This window comes from Crinia signifera, chromosome 6 (genome assembly GCF_055691185.1).
Source record: "Crinia signifera chromosome 6, ASM5569118v1, whole genome shotgun sequence".
Taxonomy (NCBI): Eukaryota; Metazoa; Chordata; class Amphibia; order Anura; family Myobatrachidae; genus Crinia; species Crinia signifera.
This window is the reverse complement of record NC_139222.1, coordinates 79,856,561-79,870,799: the sequence shown is the minus strand read 5'-3', so window position 1 is coordinate 79,870,799 and position 14,239 is coordinate 79,856,561. Positions and strand designations below refer to the sequence as shown.

Here is a 14,239-nt window from a genome sequence, read left to right as displayed (position 1 = left end):
TTGCCCAGAAATGTTGGTCACACCCCCGCTCCTGGGCACCCTATTGTGCTCTTTGGCTCCTCGCTACTCCTCTGCCTGCCATGTACAACCATGTGCTAAAAACTTGCTTTAGCCCCTAAAACACTGAGGATAAATATATTCTCCGTCTGATTTATATATTGTTGTCTACCAAACGTTTGCCCAAATACCAACTATTCTTCTGCATGGTATGACACTTCCATCACAAGTATATTATACATGATTGATTTAAGTTAGTATATGTATGGTAAGTAAGACTTCAGATGTACAGTATTAATGGTGCTACTGAGAGCTTTATGAGATTGAGGAGTCATTTGAAATTGATTCTAGAGGATAAGTGGAGTCATTTTAAGGTTTTGGAGAATGAGGAGGCATGTGTGGAATAGAAGAGAGTAAAATACATATTCTAGCAGCTTTTATATTAAAGCCAATCGGCTTCTACTTATTGGGTTTGACAGCAGCCGCCCCATTTTTCCGCTGTTCCACATGATGATTACTGTGCTGGGGTCTTACTCAGTTTACTCTAGGGACAAGCGAGAAGCAATCATTCTATCTCAAACCAGGGCCGTCTTAACATTAGGAAGGGCCCCTGGGCAACCTAGTTCACTGGACCCCCCCCCAAATTAGTTTGCCCAGGAGCCCACAGTCACCTCCCCAACCCTCACCTCTCTGGCTCCGTGCGGCAGCCAGTCAGCTTCCGGCGGCCGGGGATCCGCTCATCTTCGCTGGGGGATCCGGGCAGCGGGATCAGGGCAGCGGCGGTAGCTAGGAGCCTGCCCTGAAGTGGCAAAGCGCTATTAACTGGCGGGGCGGGAAGCGCTGTTGCATTTGAAAAGACTGGCCAGACGCTGATTGGCTGAATTCAGCCAATCAGCGTTCGGCCAGTCTTTTCAAATGCAGCAGCGCTTCCCGCCCCACCGGCAAATAGCGCTAATGGGAAAGATGGTGGCCGGGTGGCGGGGATCCGACCATCCTCGCTGGGAAAGGGGATCAGGGCGGCGGTGGCGGTAGCTAGGAGCCCGAAGTGGCGAAGCACTATTTGTCGGCGGGGGCGGGAAGCGCTGTTGAATTTGAAAAGACTGGCCGGATGCTGATTGGCTGAATTCAGCCAATCAGCATTCAGCCAGTCATTTTAAATGCAGCAGCGCTTCTCGCCCCCCCCTGCCGGCAAATAGCGCTTCGCCGCTTCGGGCTCCTAGCTACCGCCACCGATGCCCTGATCCCCCTGCCGGATCACCCAGTGAGGGTGATCAGAACCCCGGCACACGGACCCCCGAAATTAAATTCACTGCTAGCTAGGAGGTGAAGCGCTATTTGCCGGCGGGGTGGGAAGCGCTGTTGCCTTTTCAAAGACTGGCCGGATGCTGATTTTCTGAATTCAGCCAATCAGCGTCCGGCCAGTCTATTCAAATGCAACAGCGCTTCCCGCCCCGCCGGCAAATAGAGCTTCGCCGAATCAGGCTTCTAGCTACCGCCACCGCCCTGATCCCCCTGCCCGTATCCCCCAGCGAGGGTGAGCGGATTCCCGGACCCCGGCCACCATCTTTCCCATTGGGCTGGGCCGGGGGCCCCTAGGTCCTAGGGCCCCCGGGCAACTGCCCATCGTGCCCAATGGGAAAGACGGCACTGTCTCAAACAATGAAATGACCGCTGTTGCGATGGTGGTGGGATATTCAAACCTATTGAACTAATTTGAACGCACTCCGGCTGCTTCCCACACCTGGAATACTCTGTTCTTATTGGATTGGATCCAGAGATCGCCATTCCTGCCACAAGGATGGGCAGTGAATGGCATCACATACGATACATCATATGCAAAATGACTGCGTATGATTTATAATACGTGATTTTAGCTGCTGGAGTTGTTGAGGTATGGGGCCCTTAACTTTTAAATCTGGCACAGTACAGGCCAAACTTCCTTTCAGAGGGTCCCTAGTAAGAACCACCTTTATATTAGACTGGCATTAGGAGTCTACATTTCTATCCAGTAATAATGATTCCCCAGTGGCGTTACTAGACATTTTATGCCCCTGCCCAAAGAAAAATTCTGCTCCAGCCACTCCCATACATTTGCTCGTTGCCAGGTTTTTACGTGCTCATTGCCAGGTTGGGTTTCTTAATAATTTCCAGTGTTTTTTATTATTATTATTATTATTACCAGAGGGTTACATGCTCATTGCCAGGGTGTGCATATGCATGTGTATATTTGAGCCTTACTCCTGAAGAAGTCTTTGTATTTTAAGCTTTTTAGAAGACCTCAGTCTGAAACATTGTTTTACTATGAAAATTCATCTGTAACTTTGAGATTTATCAAGAAAAATATAATCTGTTTCATTATTGCTGAATAGGGAAATATTGTTTAGGTGGTACATTTGTATTACGCACTCTGATACCTCCTTTTTATATTTACAGATGGGGCAAGCCTTATGCTTGCTGGCGAATCGCCAGCAGCATGCCGCTGGCGATCCGCCAGCAACACGGCGCGCCATCTGACTGAGACGCGCGTGCGTCCCCCACGCACGTGCGTCTCAGTATCCGGGCGGCCGGCGGGCGAGGCGGACGCAATACTGTCCGCCTCCCGCTCGAGGGGGGCTGGGGGGACCCGAGGCGGCTGTGGGGGGGTGCGGGCGCCCGGTGTGGGCACCGGGCGCCCGTCGGAAGGGCACGGCAGCACCGTCGGAAGGGGACGCGCGCGTACCTCGTGCGCGCGCGTCCCCTTCCGACACACAGATGGCGCCGGAGCAGGGAATGGCGAATGGCGTCGCCATCGCCATCCCCTGGAAAGATGAGCCCGGCCCCATCTGTATATACTATGTATATTTCTATCACTACATGGAATCTGTAACTTCCAGGTTGTGTTATACGCTACCCTGTAGAACCTCTAGCATCTGTCTCCTCCAAGGTGGCAGACCTTTTTGAAAGGAACTTTTTCAGCAGTTTCCATACGGATGGCTAGACCCATCGGAATCTGCAGAAACCAAGCGCCCCCCTCACAGTGTCAGCTCCTTGAAGCCACCGTTTGGGCTGCAGCACCATTGTTAAGCCCCTATACTTCCCACTCTAGTCCTCGGAACACGTCTCTTGGAAAACATGAAACTTTTGTAATTTCCTGAATAACACGTTCGCAAACTAGTTAGATGCTAATACACATCTGACAACTCTTCAAAATCATATTTGCTTCCTTATTGAAATAATATACTTTAGCCTAGTTTGGTGTTTTATTATTTTCTATTGAGTTGCCAAAGTACCCAAATGTTATCTACTGTACTTTTTATTGTAGACTCGCTTTTATGGACCACAAAAAAGGAAGATGATGTTCATGGGACTAATACGATTGGGAGTATGGCAGAATTTCCGTCGGGCTTGGAAAGCCGGCTTTGATGGAAACCGGGAAGGGGAAGGTCTAATCCTTGGTGGCATGTTTGTGATTGGCTCTGGAAATCAGGTAATAAAAGCTTTATACAGTGCAGTACAATGGATTCTGTTTGTTTCATATGTGATTGCTCATTTTACAGAGGTTGGATTGAGATTTGTATAGCCACTTGTCTCAACTTTTTACCCAGCATGCTCCACTATGTTAGAGACCGCTAATGTATTTTTGTGAAAGTGGGCCAACTAAGTTGTGGGGGCTAATCAGTGGCATAACTAGATATTTGTAGGCCCCTTGTATCAAAGGTTTGTAAGGGTCCCTTTGGACCATCCCGTAGTGAAAAAATGGAATTAGCACATGTCACTTTGACAGGGAAGGTGACACCCTGGGCTCCATAGCAGCTGCCCTTTGGTCCTACTGTTTTGTGGGGATATTGAGGACATTTTAAATTTGATAAGTAAATGCATTATGGTTACAATTAGTAAATATTTATTATATATAAATTATAACAGTAATTTTATGAACATTTTCTAAAGGATAAATCTATTTAAAAAAAAAACTTTAAAATATTGACTTAGATATTGTGTCTCTATTTTATTTGGCTAGATCATGCTTATATAAAGTAGAACACTACCCATATGCAAAATTTCTTTGATAAACCAATGATTATCAGAATTCTGAGAGTAACATGAGAATTGCGTCCTTCATCACAGTAACAAAAACTATTGCACCATGATTACAGTCAGGAGACATTGTGTATTATAGCCAGAACACGAAGTTCTCAACTTGTCGCAATGGACAACTGCTGCATGACCAGATGGGTTGCAGATTTCAAAGTTCACTATCAAAAACATCCCTCTGTTATAAAGAAGTGTTTGTTATAGCAGCAGCTGGACGGATGCAGCAGTACAGTTTACAAATAAGTTCTAGGTGGCTTTTCCCTAGATTTAGCTTTGCATTCCAATTATTAATGGAAGCCTTCCAGTTTTGATGAGTTCTAGAGCAGGAGCTTAATTCCGATGTAAAAACAATTCAGTGTATATGGAACATCAAACAGGGTGTTTTTTCTTCTGAAAAGGAGTTGGTTCCGGTTGATAGATTTAATAGACAGTCATTAGGTTGACATGAAAAAAGTCAATAGGAGTTTTTCACAATTTTTATATTTAATTGTTTTGGAATTTTTCATACTTTCTCTTCCACGTGGACTACAACTGGGAATGCATTCACCTAATTGATGACCTATATTCAAGTTGATACAATAAATCAAACTTTTGACCGTGTTGAAATATTGTATTGAATACTCCTCACCCAAATGGAGTAATAGAAGTAACAAATATATGTAGAAATGTTGTAACATTGGCTGGCTAAATTCAAGATGTATGAGTTATGACTACTCTTTGCTCCGGTATATGTGTCAACAGTCAATAGGTCGACCTTTATTGGTCAACAGGGTCAAAAGGCTGACCTGCAATACAGATGGAGTGCCTCTCAGCCAGCACTGGGAATCAACAAATTCCCTTAGCTGGCGTTTGCCAATGGAGAGGCGCTATATTTGACGGGGATGTACGAGTGTCTTGCATTCTTGCGCATCTCAGTCACTCGGCAGCAGGGAGCAGACTCACTGCCTGTCCCCGCTTCAGGGAGACTGGCAGGATTAGGGGGGTGCAGGTGGCTGAGGCCAGCGACAGAGTAGCGGTGGGGAGGCAGCGGAGGGACGTGGTTCGTGAGCATCTTGTTTGGGTGCGTCCCCTTATGGCACGATGGGACTTGTAGTTAGACAACAGCTGGTGGGTCATAGTTTGGACATGCCTGACCGCTAACTGCAAAACTCCAACTTACCTTTTTCTGTTGCTGCTTACATTAACGATTTTTTAAGTGACAGTCGGGAACCCCTTTGAGACCATTCTGGGGCAAAATCAGATGCCAGCTCTACACAGAAAACATGATGCCAATGTTTCAGTTCCCACAGGCATTCTGCGCAGCCCTAGGCATTCAACGATGGTTTATTAATGAAACATCTGCAACCGCTGGTGGTCGTCTCAGTACATTTACCAGTGGTTACAGTATTAGCATATTGTTGCACATCAGCTGCTTACGGGATCACAACTGCGTATGCGTTGGCTTACATCTCTGAATGAGGCCTTCTTTATGTACTTGGATATTTTTCTGCTGATCATTTTAATCTTCCACAGTACACTAAGGTTAATTTACACAGAGAAAAGCTTTGGCAAGGTTCTTTAAAGTGGATTACAGTAAACCATTGTGTTCACTCTGTTTGCCTGTAATGAATATATATCCTAGTAGATGTCTGGAATCATACCATATCGATAACATTCTGTTTCATGTTAAGAAATTCTTCCAGTAAGATTAAAGCCACATACACACTAGACGATCTGCTCCATAAACGTTATCGTTAACAAAACCGGTGGTGCTCCGAGGCAAATTCTGTAGTGCCTACATATCGTTAATATAATTCCCTGATGTCACCCAACACGTGCTTGAACATGCAGTTGACGATATTGTGAATAGACGACAGTAGATATTGTTAACTACCTGCAGGACCACACATTAACGATATTCGGTATACACTGGACAATATCTAACATGATAGTCCTGACGGATTAATTAGCCTGTAGTAATTTTCTGGGCCTAATTGAATACCCCCCTAAATAGTATAAATCTATTGCATTTCTGCGTTAAAAAAGGGTATGCAAATGTTAAACTACTGTCATAATCTTTTCTCACGCCAAATGTGAAAAAGGAAAAATAATTTTCTCCTTCATACTTCATGGCAGCCATTACATTGGGTTCATCCCTCTCTCCTCTCCAATTAGACAGGTAGTTTTTTCCCCAGGATCCAGCCCCTCCTCTTCCTTCTCTATATAATCTGACACCTCCCCATTGACCATAGTCTTTTTCCTGTCTCCTTCTGTCTGTGACAGGTAGTTAGTTAGTTTTATTTCTTTATTTTCCAAAAAATGCCCGGTAGGCTGGTGATGCTGCCGGGGGCCTGGGTGGTCAGGCTGGCGGTGCCTTAAGCCTATATGTGTGTCCGGGGCCGGTGGCAAGGACTTTGGAGCCTGCGGCTGGTTCTCAGCCATACGGCGATTCTCCCCCCCCCCCCCCCTTGGCAGGGTGAGTAGTGTTGTTGGACTAGGTATTGTTACCTGTGGTCCTCGGCGCCATTCCGGCAAACATGCTCCCCGGCGGCTCCGGTGCTCTGCTCGCGGTGAGTACGCTGGCATCACTTCTGGCGGATGCACGCGGCGTGCGGGTCACGGTCGCGTGCGTTCCAAATACCGGAAGTACGCGTCTGTCAATAGGAGACGCGAGGTTTCCGGCAGGGGGGAGGAGACGCCGTGACTGCTCGTGCAGCAGCCAGCTAAAGCGCCTGATCGGTGTTACAGGCGCTGGATTGCTTACCTGTTGGTCGGGCTTGCAAGTGAATTTGAGCATGGAGGATGCCTCTCCAAAAACGGTTACACCGCTGCCCAGGTAAGTCCTCTTTTTGAGGACAGTTGTATTTATTTTGTTAGTCAGATAGTTAGTATACTTTCTTTTCTTTATAGTGTGCCTCCAGTACCCAAAAAAAAAAAAAAAAAAAAAGAAAGGTTGCTAAAACGAAGAGTACTAAAGTCTGTCCAGGCTGTGATAAAACCTTTGTTGGGGAATGAATATATCAGCATAGTTATAAGAATTTTGTTTCTAGGATGAATATACTGGGAATAAGAGATCCAGTACACAGATTAGTCTGGATAGAGATGATGGTTATGAATCTATGCATGATTATATGGATAAGGATATGTCTGACGGATCGTCAGCAGAGTCAGGCGAAGTGCTGGAGGATGAACGCCTGTTTAACGTATAGTTAGTGGCAGTTCTAAAAACCTTTATAGAACGTCAATTATAAGCAACCTGTGAAGTCTGAATTGATGCTTTATTTGAACACAGATCAAAAAAGGGAAGGTCCTTCCCGGTGTATAAAGTTGTGAAGACTTTTTAACTAAGGAATGGCTTAGTGTGGATAAAGAGTAGGCTCAATAAAGAGAATACAGAAAATGTTTCCTATTGAAGACAAGGAATTTATTAAATGGTGTAACATTCCTAAAATTGATACAGCGGTGTCAGAAGTGACTACCCGTACTACTATTCCCCTTCAGGATGGGGCATCACTTAAGGACGCGATGGATAAGAGGATGGAAAGTGCATTTAGGAGGTTGCATATTCCTCCTCGGTCTCGCTAAAGTCGGGAGTAGCCATGCCTCACTCTCCCGGGCACTCAGGATCTGGTGTTCGGCCTTGCAAAAAAGATCTGCAAGTAAGTCTCCCGTGATCAAATCAGCAAGAGTCTAACCCAGATACAGCTTGCGGTGGACTATATGTGTGAAGCCTCTTTAGATAGTTAGACTTTGCGGCAAAGTCTCTATCCTCAGGGGTTGTGGCTCGTAGGGCCTTATGGCTTAAATCATGGGCGGCAGATTCCCATTCAAAAATACAAACTGGCAACGCTGCCTTATGAAGGTGCCTTTCTTTTCGGCAGTCGCTTGGATCAGATGATTCAAAGGATGTCAGGCGGTAAATCGGTAAGATTACCACAAGACAGAAGAGGGCGTTTTTCCTCATTTTCTACAGGACAAGCCTATAGACAAGCCAGGTCATACAGACCGGGTAGATCGGTCAGAGACAGATACGCTCTAGGGACATCCAGGGCGTTTTTTCGCCAAAAAAAAAAAAAAAAAAAAAGGGTGAAAATTCTGGAGCCGTGCAGAAACGGTGACGGTGGTCCCATGGTGGAGCAGGTTCCGGTAGCAGGGAGGCTATTGGCATTTGCTCACATCTGGGAGCAGACCGTTCGAGACAGATGGGTTCTGGAGGTGGTCAAGACTGGCTATCATCTAGAATTCATGTCAAAACCAAGAGTAGCAAAGTTTTGGGTTTCAGAGCTCCCAGTTTCGAAGTTAGAAGGGAAGCTCTAACATTAAGTTTAAAAGGGCTCATGACCTCGGGAGCAGTGGTGAAGGTGCCAGACGGAGAGAAAGGGTCCGGTTTTTATTCCCGTCTGTTTATTGTCAGCAAAAGTTCTGGAGGTTACAGAACTATATTAGATTTAAGAAGGTTAAATTGGCGCATAAAAAAGAGAAAATTTCATATGGAGACCACAAGGTCTATTCTGATGGGTATAAGAAAGAACGACTATATGGTCTCCATCGACTTAGGAGACGCCTATTTCCATATTCCCATTTTCCCAGACGACAGAAAATCTCTAAGATTCTGCGTGGGTCACGGTCATTACCAATTCGCTTGTCTGCCCTTCGGCCTCACCTCATCGCCTCGAGTCTTTACCAAGGTGTTAGTGGTATTGATAGAAGTGCTGAGAAAAGAGAAGATCATGATATGGGCATATCTCGACGATCTTTTTGATTGTGGCACAATCAGAGGAAGAGGTGATGGCAGCAAGAGATTTACCATTCAGTTTCTTCAAGAACACGGGTGGCTAGTAAACTGAGAGGAAAGCTGTTTAAAACCAACGCAAAATCTTCAGTTTTTAGGAGTACTAATAGACACCGTTTGGTTTCAGATGTCCTTTTCCGAAAAGAGGTGCGAGAAAATCCAACAATTGATTTCTATGATCTACGAAGAAAATCGCATACCGCTAAGGTCAGCAATGAGCCTTTTGGGTATGATGGCCTCTACGGTGGACATAGTCTCATGGGCGAGATGGAGGATGAGGCCTCTACAGTGGTTCCTTCTAGATTATACAAGAAGGCAAGTACCTCTGGAAAGAAGAATAAGAATTTCAGATTCAGTAAAAAAAGAAAAAAAAAAAAAGAAAAAAAAAAAAAAAATTCACTGGTATGGTGGGAAGCCGATCAACTAAAGCCAAGAAAGTCTTCACTAGCAAGTCCCCAATACAGGGTGATTACCACAGATGCCAGTGCCGTGGGTTGGGGTGCTCACGGTCTGGGCAAAACATGTCAAGGTCGGTGGTCTCCCCGCGAGTCAGCTCCAATCACAAAGAATTAAGAGCCGTATGGAAGGCGATGAGGTTCTTCAACGAAGATATTAAGGGTGCACACCTACGTATTTTTTTCGGACAACGCTACAACCGTCTCTTACGTCAATAGACAAGGAGGTACACGGAGTCATGTGCTGTTGGGAGAAGTGCAAAGCATCATGTGTTGGGCCGAAGAAAATCTGCAGTCAGTGTCAGCGTTGCATATGCCAGGGGAAAGCAATCAGCTTGCGGATTATCTAAGCCGCACAAGTATAGTCCCAGGCGAGTGGGAACTGAAGGAATCCGTTTTCCAAAACATAGTGGAGCAGTTCGGCCAGCCAGAGGTGGATCTCATGGCTTCAGCAGTCAACAAGAAGCTTCCACAGTTTTACTCTCGGTACCCGACTTGGGAGTCAAGTGGAGTGGACGCCCTGTCTCAGAGATGGGAATTCCGCCTGGGGTACGTTTTCCTCCAATTTTCCCTCATTCACAGGACATTGTGGAAGATCAGAACGGAGGGGGTCCAAGTCCTAGTCGTGTTACCCTACTGGCCAAGGAGGGCTTGGTTCCCCATGTTGGAAAGAATGGCGATTGCAGATCCAGTATTCCTTCCAGTGACACAGGATTTGCTCAGGTAGGGCCCAGTCAATTGTCAAGAGCCTCACAAGTTGAATTTAGCGGCCTGGAAAGTGAGAGGCAACAGTTGAGAAGCAAAAATTTATCTTCAGAAGTAATCGAAGTATTTCTCCAAGCAAGGAAGAAGGTATCATCAAAGGTTTACTACAGAGTATGGCGAGTATTTGCGAGCTGGTCGGAAGGCAAATTCGATTTCCCTAAAGCAAGTATACCCCAAGTTTTACAGTTTCTCTGTGATGGTCTTAATAAAGGGCTTTCGGTTGCTACACTCAAGGTTCAGATCTCTGCGTTGAGTGTGCTACTAGACAAGAAACTTGCAGAGCATAGTTTGATAAGAAGATTTTGACAAGCTATTAAGAGGATGCGGCCTAGGGTTAGGTCAATAGCCCTCCAGTGGGATCTTAATTTAGTTCTAAATGGACTTATGGAGGCTCCGTTTGAGCCATTGGACAGAGTTAATTTGAAATTCCTGACGTGGAAAATGTTATTTTTGGTAGCGATAACGTCAGCAAAGAGAGTATTTGAAAATTTTTCCGGATCGGGTGGTACTGAGGACCAGACCATCCTTCCTACCCAAGGTGGTTTCCTCATTTAATTTGAGTCAAGAGATTATTTTGCCTTGTTTTTTCCAAAATCCTCTAAAAAAAAAAAAAAAAAAAAAAAGAGGAAAAATTACATACGTTAGATGTCTTGAGGGCTATCAAGATATATCTGCACAGAACGGCTGGGTTCAGGAAGTCAGAAGCATTGTTCGCGATTCCCCAGGGGGGCGAAGAAAGGATTAGCTCCATCGAAGCAATCAATTTCAAGGTGGCTGAGAGAAGTAATTGCATTTACCTACAAGAAAGTGGGTCGTGTGGTACCGGAAAGCATTAAGGCTCACTCAACAAGGGCAATGGCGGTTTCATGGGCGAGAGAGGCCTAAGTTTCAGCCAAGGAGATTTGTCAAGCAGCCACTTGGTCTTCTTTACATACCTTCTCCAGGCATTATGCGTTGGATGTCTCAAGTCCTAATTTCGTATGCGAGATTCTTAAACAAGTTTTGGCTTGAGGTATAATATAAGCCCACCCTACTGCTTTGGTACATCCCAATGTAATGGCTGCCATGAAGTATGAAGGAGAAAGCAAGGATTATACTCACGATAATACCTTTTCTTCGGAATACTTCATGGCAGCCCAAAAATTTTTTTTGGCCCTCCCTATTTGTGTTTTTTCCCTAGGATCAGGACGGAGACAGTCAAAGACTATGGTCAATGGGGAGGTGTCAGATTATATAGAGAAGGAAGAGGAGGGGCTGGATCCTGGGGAAAAAACTACCTGTCTAATTGGAGAGGAGAGAGGGATGAACCCAATGTAATGGCTGCCATGAAGTATTCCGAAGAAAAGGTATTATCGTGAGTATAATCCTTGCTTTCTACAGTAGGTTACTGTACACATTTAACACTGTAATGAACACTGGCATGAAGACGATATATATATTTTACAGTCAAAAGCTAGTCCATTCTCTAAAGCTGGGGTAGCCAACCCTTGTCCTCGAGAACTACCAACAGTGCATGTTTTGCGGGTCTCCTCACAGAATCACAAGTGAGCTACTTAGCTCCATCTGTGGATCTTTTAAAATGTGTCAGTGATTAATGAGTGCAGCTGTGCAGCAGCTATTTTGTCTTGAAAATGTGAACTGTTGGTAGCTCTCGAGGGCTAGGGTTGGCTACCACTGCTATAAAGCAATGGTTACCAAACTCTGTGCACAAGTACCTCCAACAGTTCTTGTTTTCCAGGTCTCCACACAGAATCACAAGTGAAATAATTAGCTCCACCTGTGGATCTTTTAAAATCTGTTGGTGAATAATGAGTGCACCTGTGTACCTGCCGGGTGACCTGGAAAACCTGAACCGTTGAGGGTAACTGAGGATGGGAACAACTGCTCTAAAGGGAACTTGTGTGTTTGTACTGTGCATTCAATGTTGCTTACACATCAGGTTCTAAAAATAACCTCTGGTACAGTAGGTGGAACGTTTATTCTCCTTAGGAGGTAGTAAATGCTTCTAAACATGCCAGCAGTTGTGTATTTAATGATTAATTCCCAGCAATAAAAACAAATAAAATGCATTAGTAACCATTGGCATAACAGTTAAAATTGTAGTCTGTGTTCATGCAAGAGCCTGCAATGTGGGGGATCACCCACTTTGCAATAAATACATGTATTCCACTAGTAAAGCCGTTTGTAGTTTTATTTTGCTTAAGGCTTTTTTGTTTACTAAAGGAGTCGATAGAAAATGTAACAAAGGGCACATTAGATGACACACGTAATTCCTTACGGTTTCTGTCAGATATTGGCTCACAGTAGTGTGCCCTTTGTGTAGCTTTGTACAGTATACAGTAGCTGCCAAGAGGCCTATCTGCAATACCATGTCATAGTTCTTCTCATAACTTTTATGTGTTTTACAATTTCCAGGGAATTCTTCTGGAGCATCGAGAGAAGGAATTTGGAGATAAGGCGAATCTGACGGCCATCCTTGAGGCTGCTAAGAAGATAACTGTACAGAAAACTTCCCATTAAACAGTGGATGATGTTCTACATAGAAGCCTTTTGCTGATGCATTACAAGCATATTTTCACAATGTACTTACTACGTGTCCTACTCTTACCTCAGTCACAGATGAAATAATTCCTCACCCTATTTATTTTTATGATGACATTATACATTTGTGTTCTCAGCACTGAAAGCAACACACACACACACACACACACACCTTGTTTTTACAAGTATTTCCTAATGCTCCCATCTGGGTGGAGGGGGGGTGCTTGGCAACAGATACCCACAGCAGCAAGAATAGTGCCTGGTTTACTTTATAAAATAATGTTTTAATTTATTTCTAACAACTTAAGTGTTCATAAGCTGCTGTGTGCTCCAGCATCAGAGGTACAAGAAGAAGGTTTTGGATTATGGATGGCCGGTATCATCTAGATATGCACATGGTCAACATTGCAAAAATAATTTGTTTTTCAGGGGATTTTTGGTGTCCAGGTTGACACCTGATCACGTGGAATCCCAGTTAGTGTAGTGCGTGCCCTTTTGTGGCTCGCTGCATTCAACATGAATCGGGCCAGGTGGCTCTCTGCACTTGACACACTTTACCGTTCCCAAGCGCAGTAAACGGTGATGGTAAAGTGTTAAAGTTCATAAGATATGGACAAAAATGGTGAAAACTCAAGATGAACATCATCGCCATGTTGATCTTTTGCATGTGTCGACCTTGTGCCTATTGATATGTTATCAATGTTGAACTTTTGGTGTTTACACAGTGTTTGTTGACCTAGACATCATGTACCTATCATGACTAAGAAAGACTCACTGAATCAGATTAATGTGAATTTTTAGTCCATACAATATGTGTCTAGTGGGAACTAATATCAAAACCGTGTTTCATTTTGTCCCGGTAGCAACAGTTGTTCCAGCTGGGCGGAGACATAATTGCTTAATTACTGTTGACCTTCTTAATGGATGCCCATAAATGCATAATCAGTCAGTTCTAGAAATTTCCCTGTAAAAATATATTTTTGTGTTTTTCCTGCACATTTTACAAATGAATGGAGATGACCCCCCAATATAAAACCTTTATGTCAATAAAAATTGAAAGCTCCACTAAAACTATGTTCTTCCAAATGATTTTGAATGTGACCTGATAGCCCAAACTATTTTTTTTACGCTTTGATCAGTATGTATTATGTGATGATACTACAAATAAAGAAGTCAACAGAGCCAATCTGTTACTTTTGAGTGTACTCTACCAATATATTAATGGAATGGACAGATGCTTGTTCAGGTATTTCTTAGAACACTAAGCATATACATAAACAAACATACTGTACGATTAAACACAGATGGAACCACTTCTGCGTTTAGTAGGACATCTGGAAAATGTTCAGTGAGTCCAGAAGATATAATGGCTGTCTCACATCCTCCTAGTGAAGATGGCAGGCTGGGGAGAATGTTGAGAATTGCAGGATCTCTGGTATAAGGGGTGGGACATACTGTATATGATAATTGTGTACAGCCCTATTCCCTGCATTATGCAGTAAGGTGGAATGGCCTAAGGCCACAAATAGCCTGTCCGAGTGTGTATCAGCTGCCACTTGCATTTATAAAGTTTGTAAATGTAAGGACTAATCTACAATCATATACTTTCAATTTATTCATTTTTGTTTTCTTTAGATTG

The 14,239-nt window shown here is 44.2% G+C and overlaps 1 protein-coding gene across 2 annotated transcripts in view; it reads left to right on the top strand.

The window, feature by feature from the left end:
* The window catches only part of PRXL2A (peroxiredoxin like 2A), a 34,763-nt gene extending 20,981 nt beyond the window's left edge, over positions 1-13,782 (top strand). For both annotated transcript variants that reach the window (XM_083146318.1, XM_083146317.1), the window contains exons 5-6: positions 3,299-3,463; positions 12,475-13,782. In XM_083146318.1, the coding sequence (XP_083002444.1) occupies positions 3,299-3,463; positions 12,475-12,579 (270 nt within the window). In that variant the 3' untranslated portion in view covers positions 12,580-13,782. The remainder of the gene's footprint in view (positions 1-3,298; positions 3,464-12,474) is intronic.
* Positions 13,783-14,239: the final 457 nt, after the last annotated feature.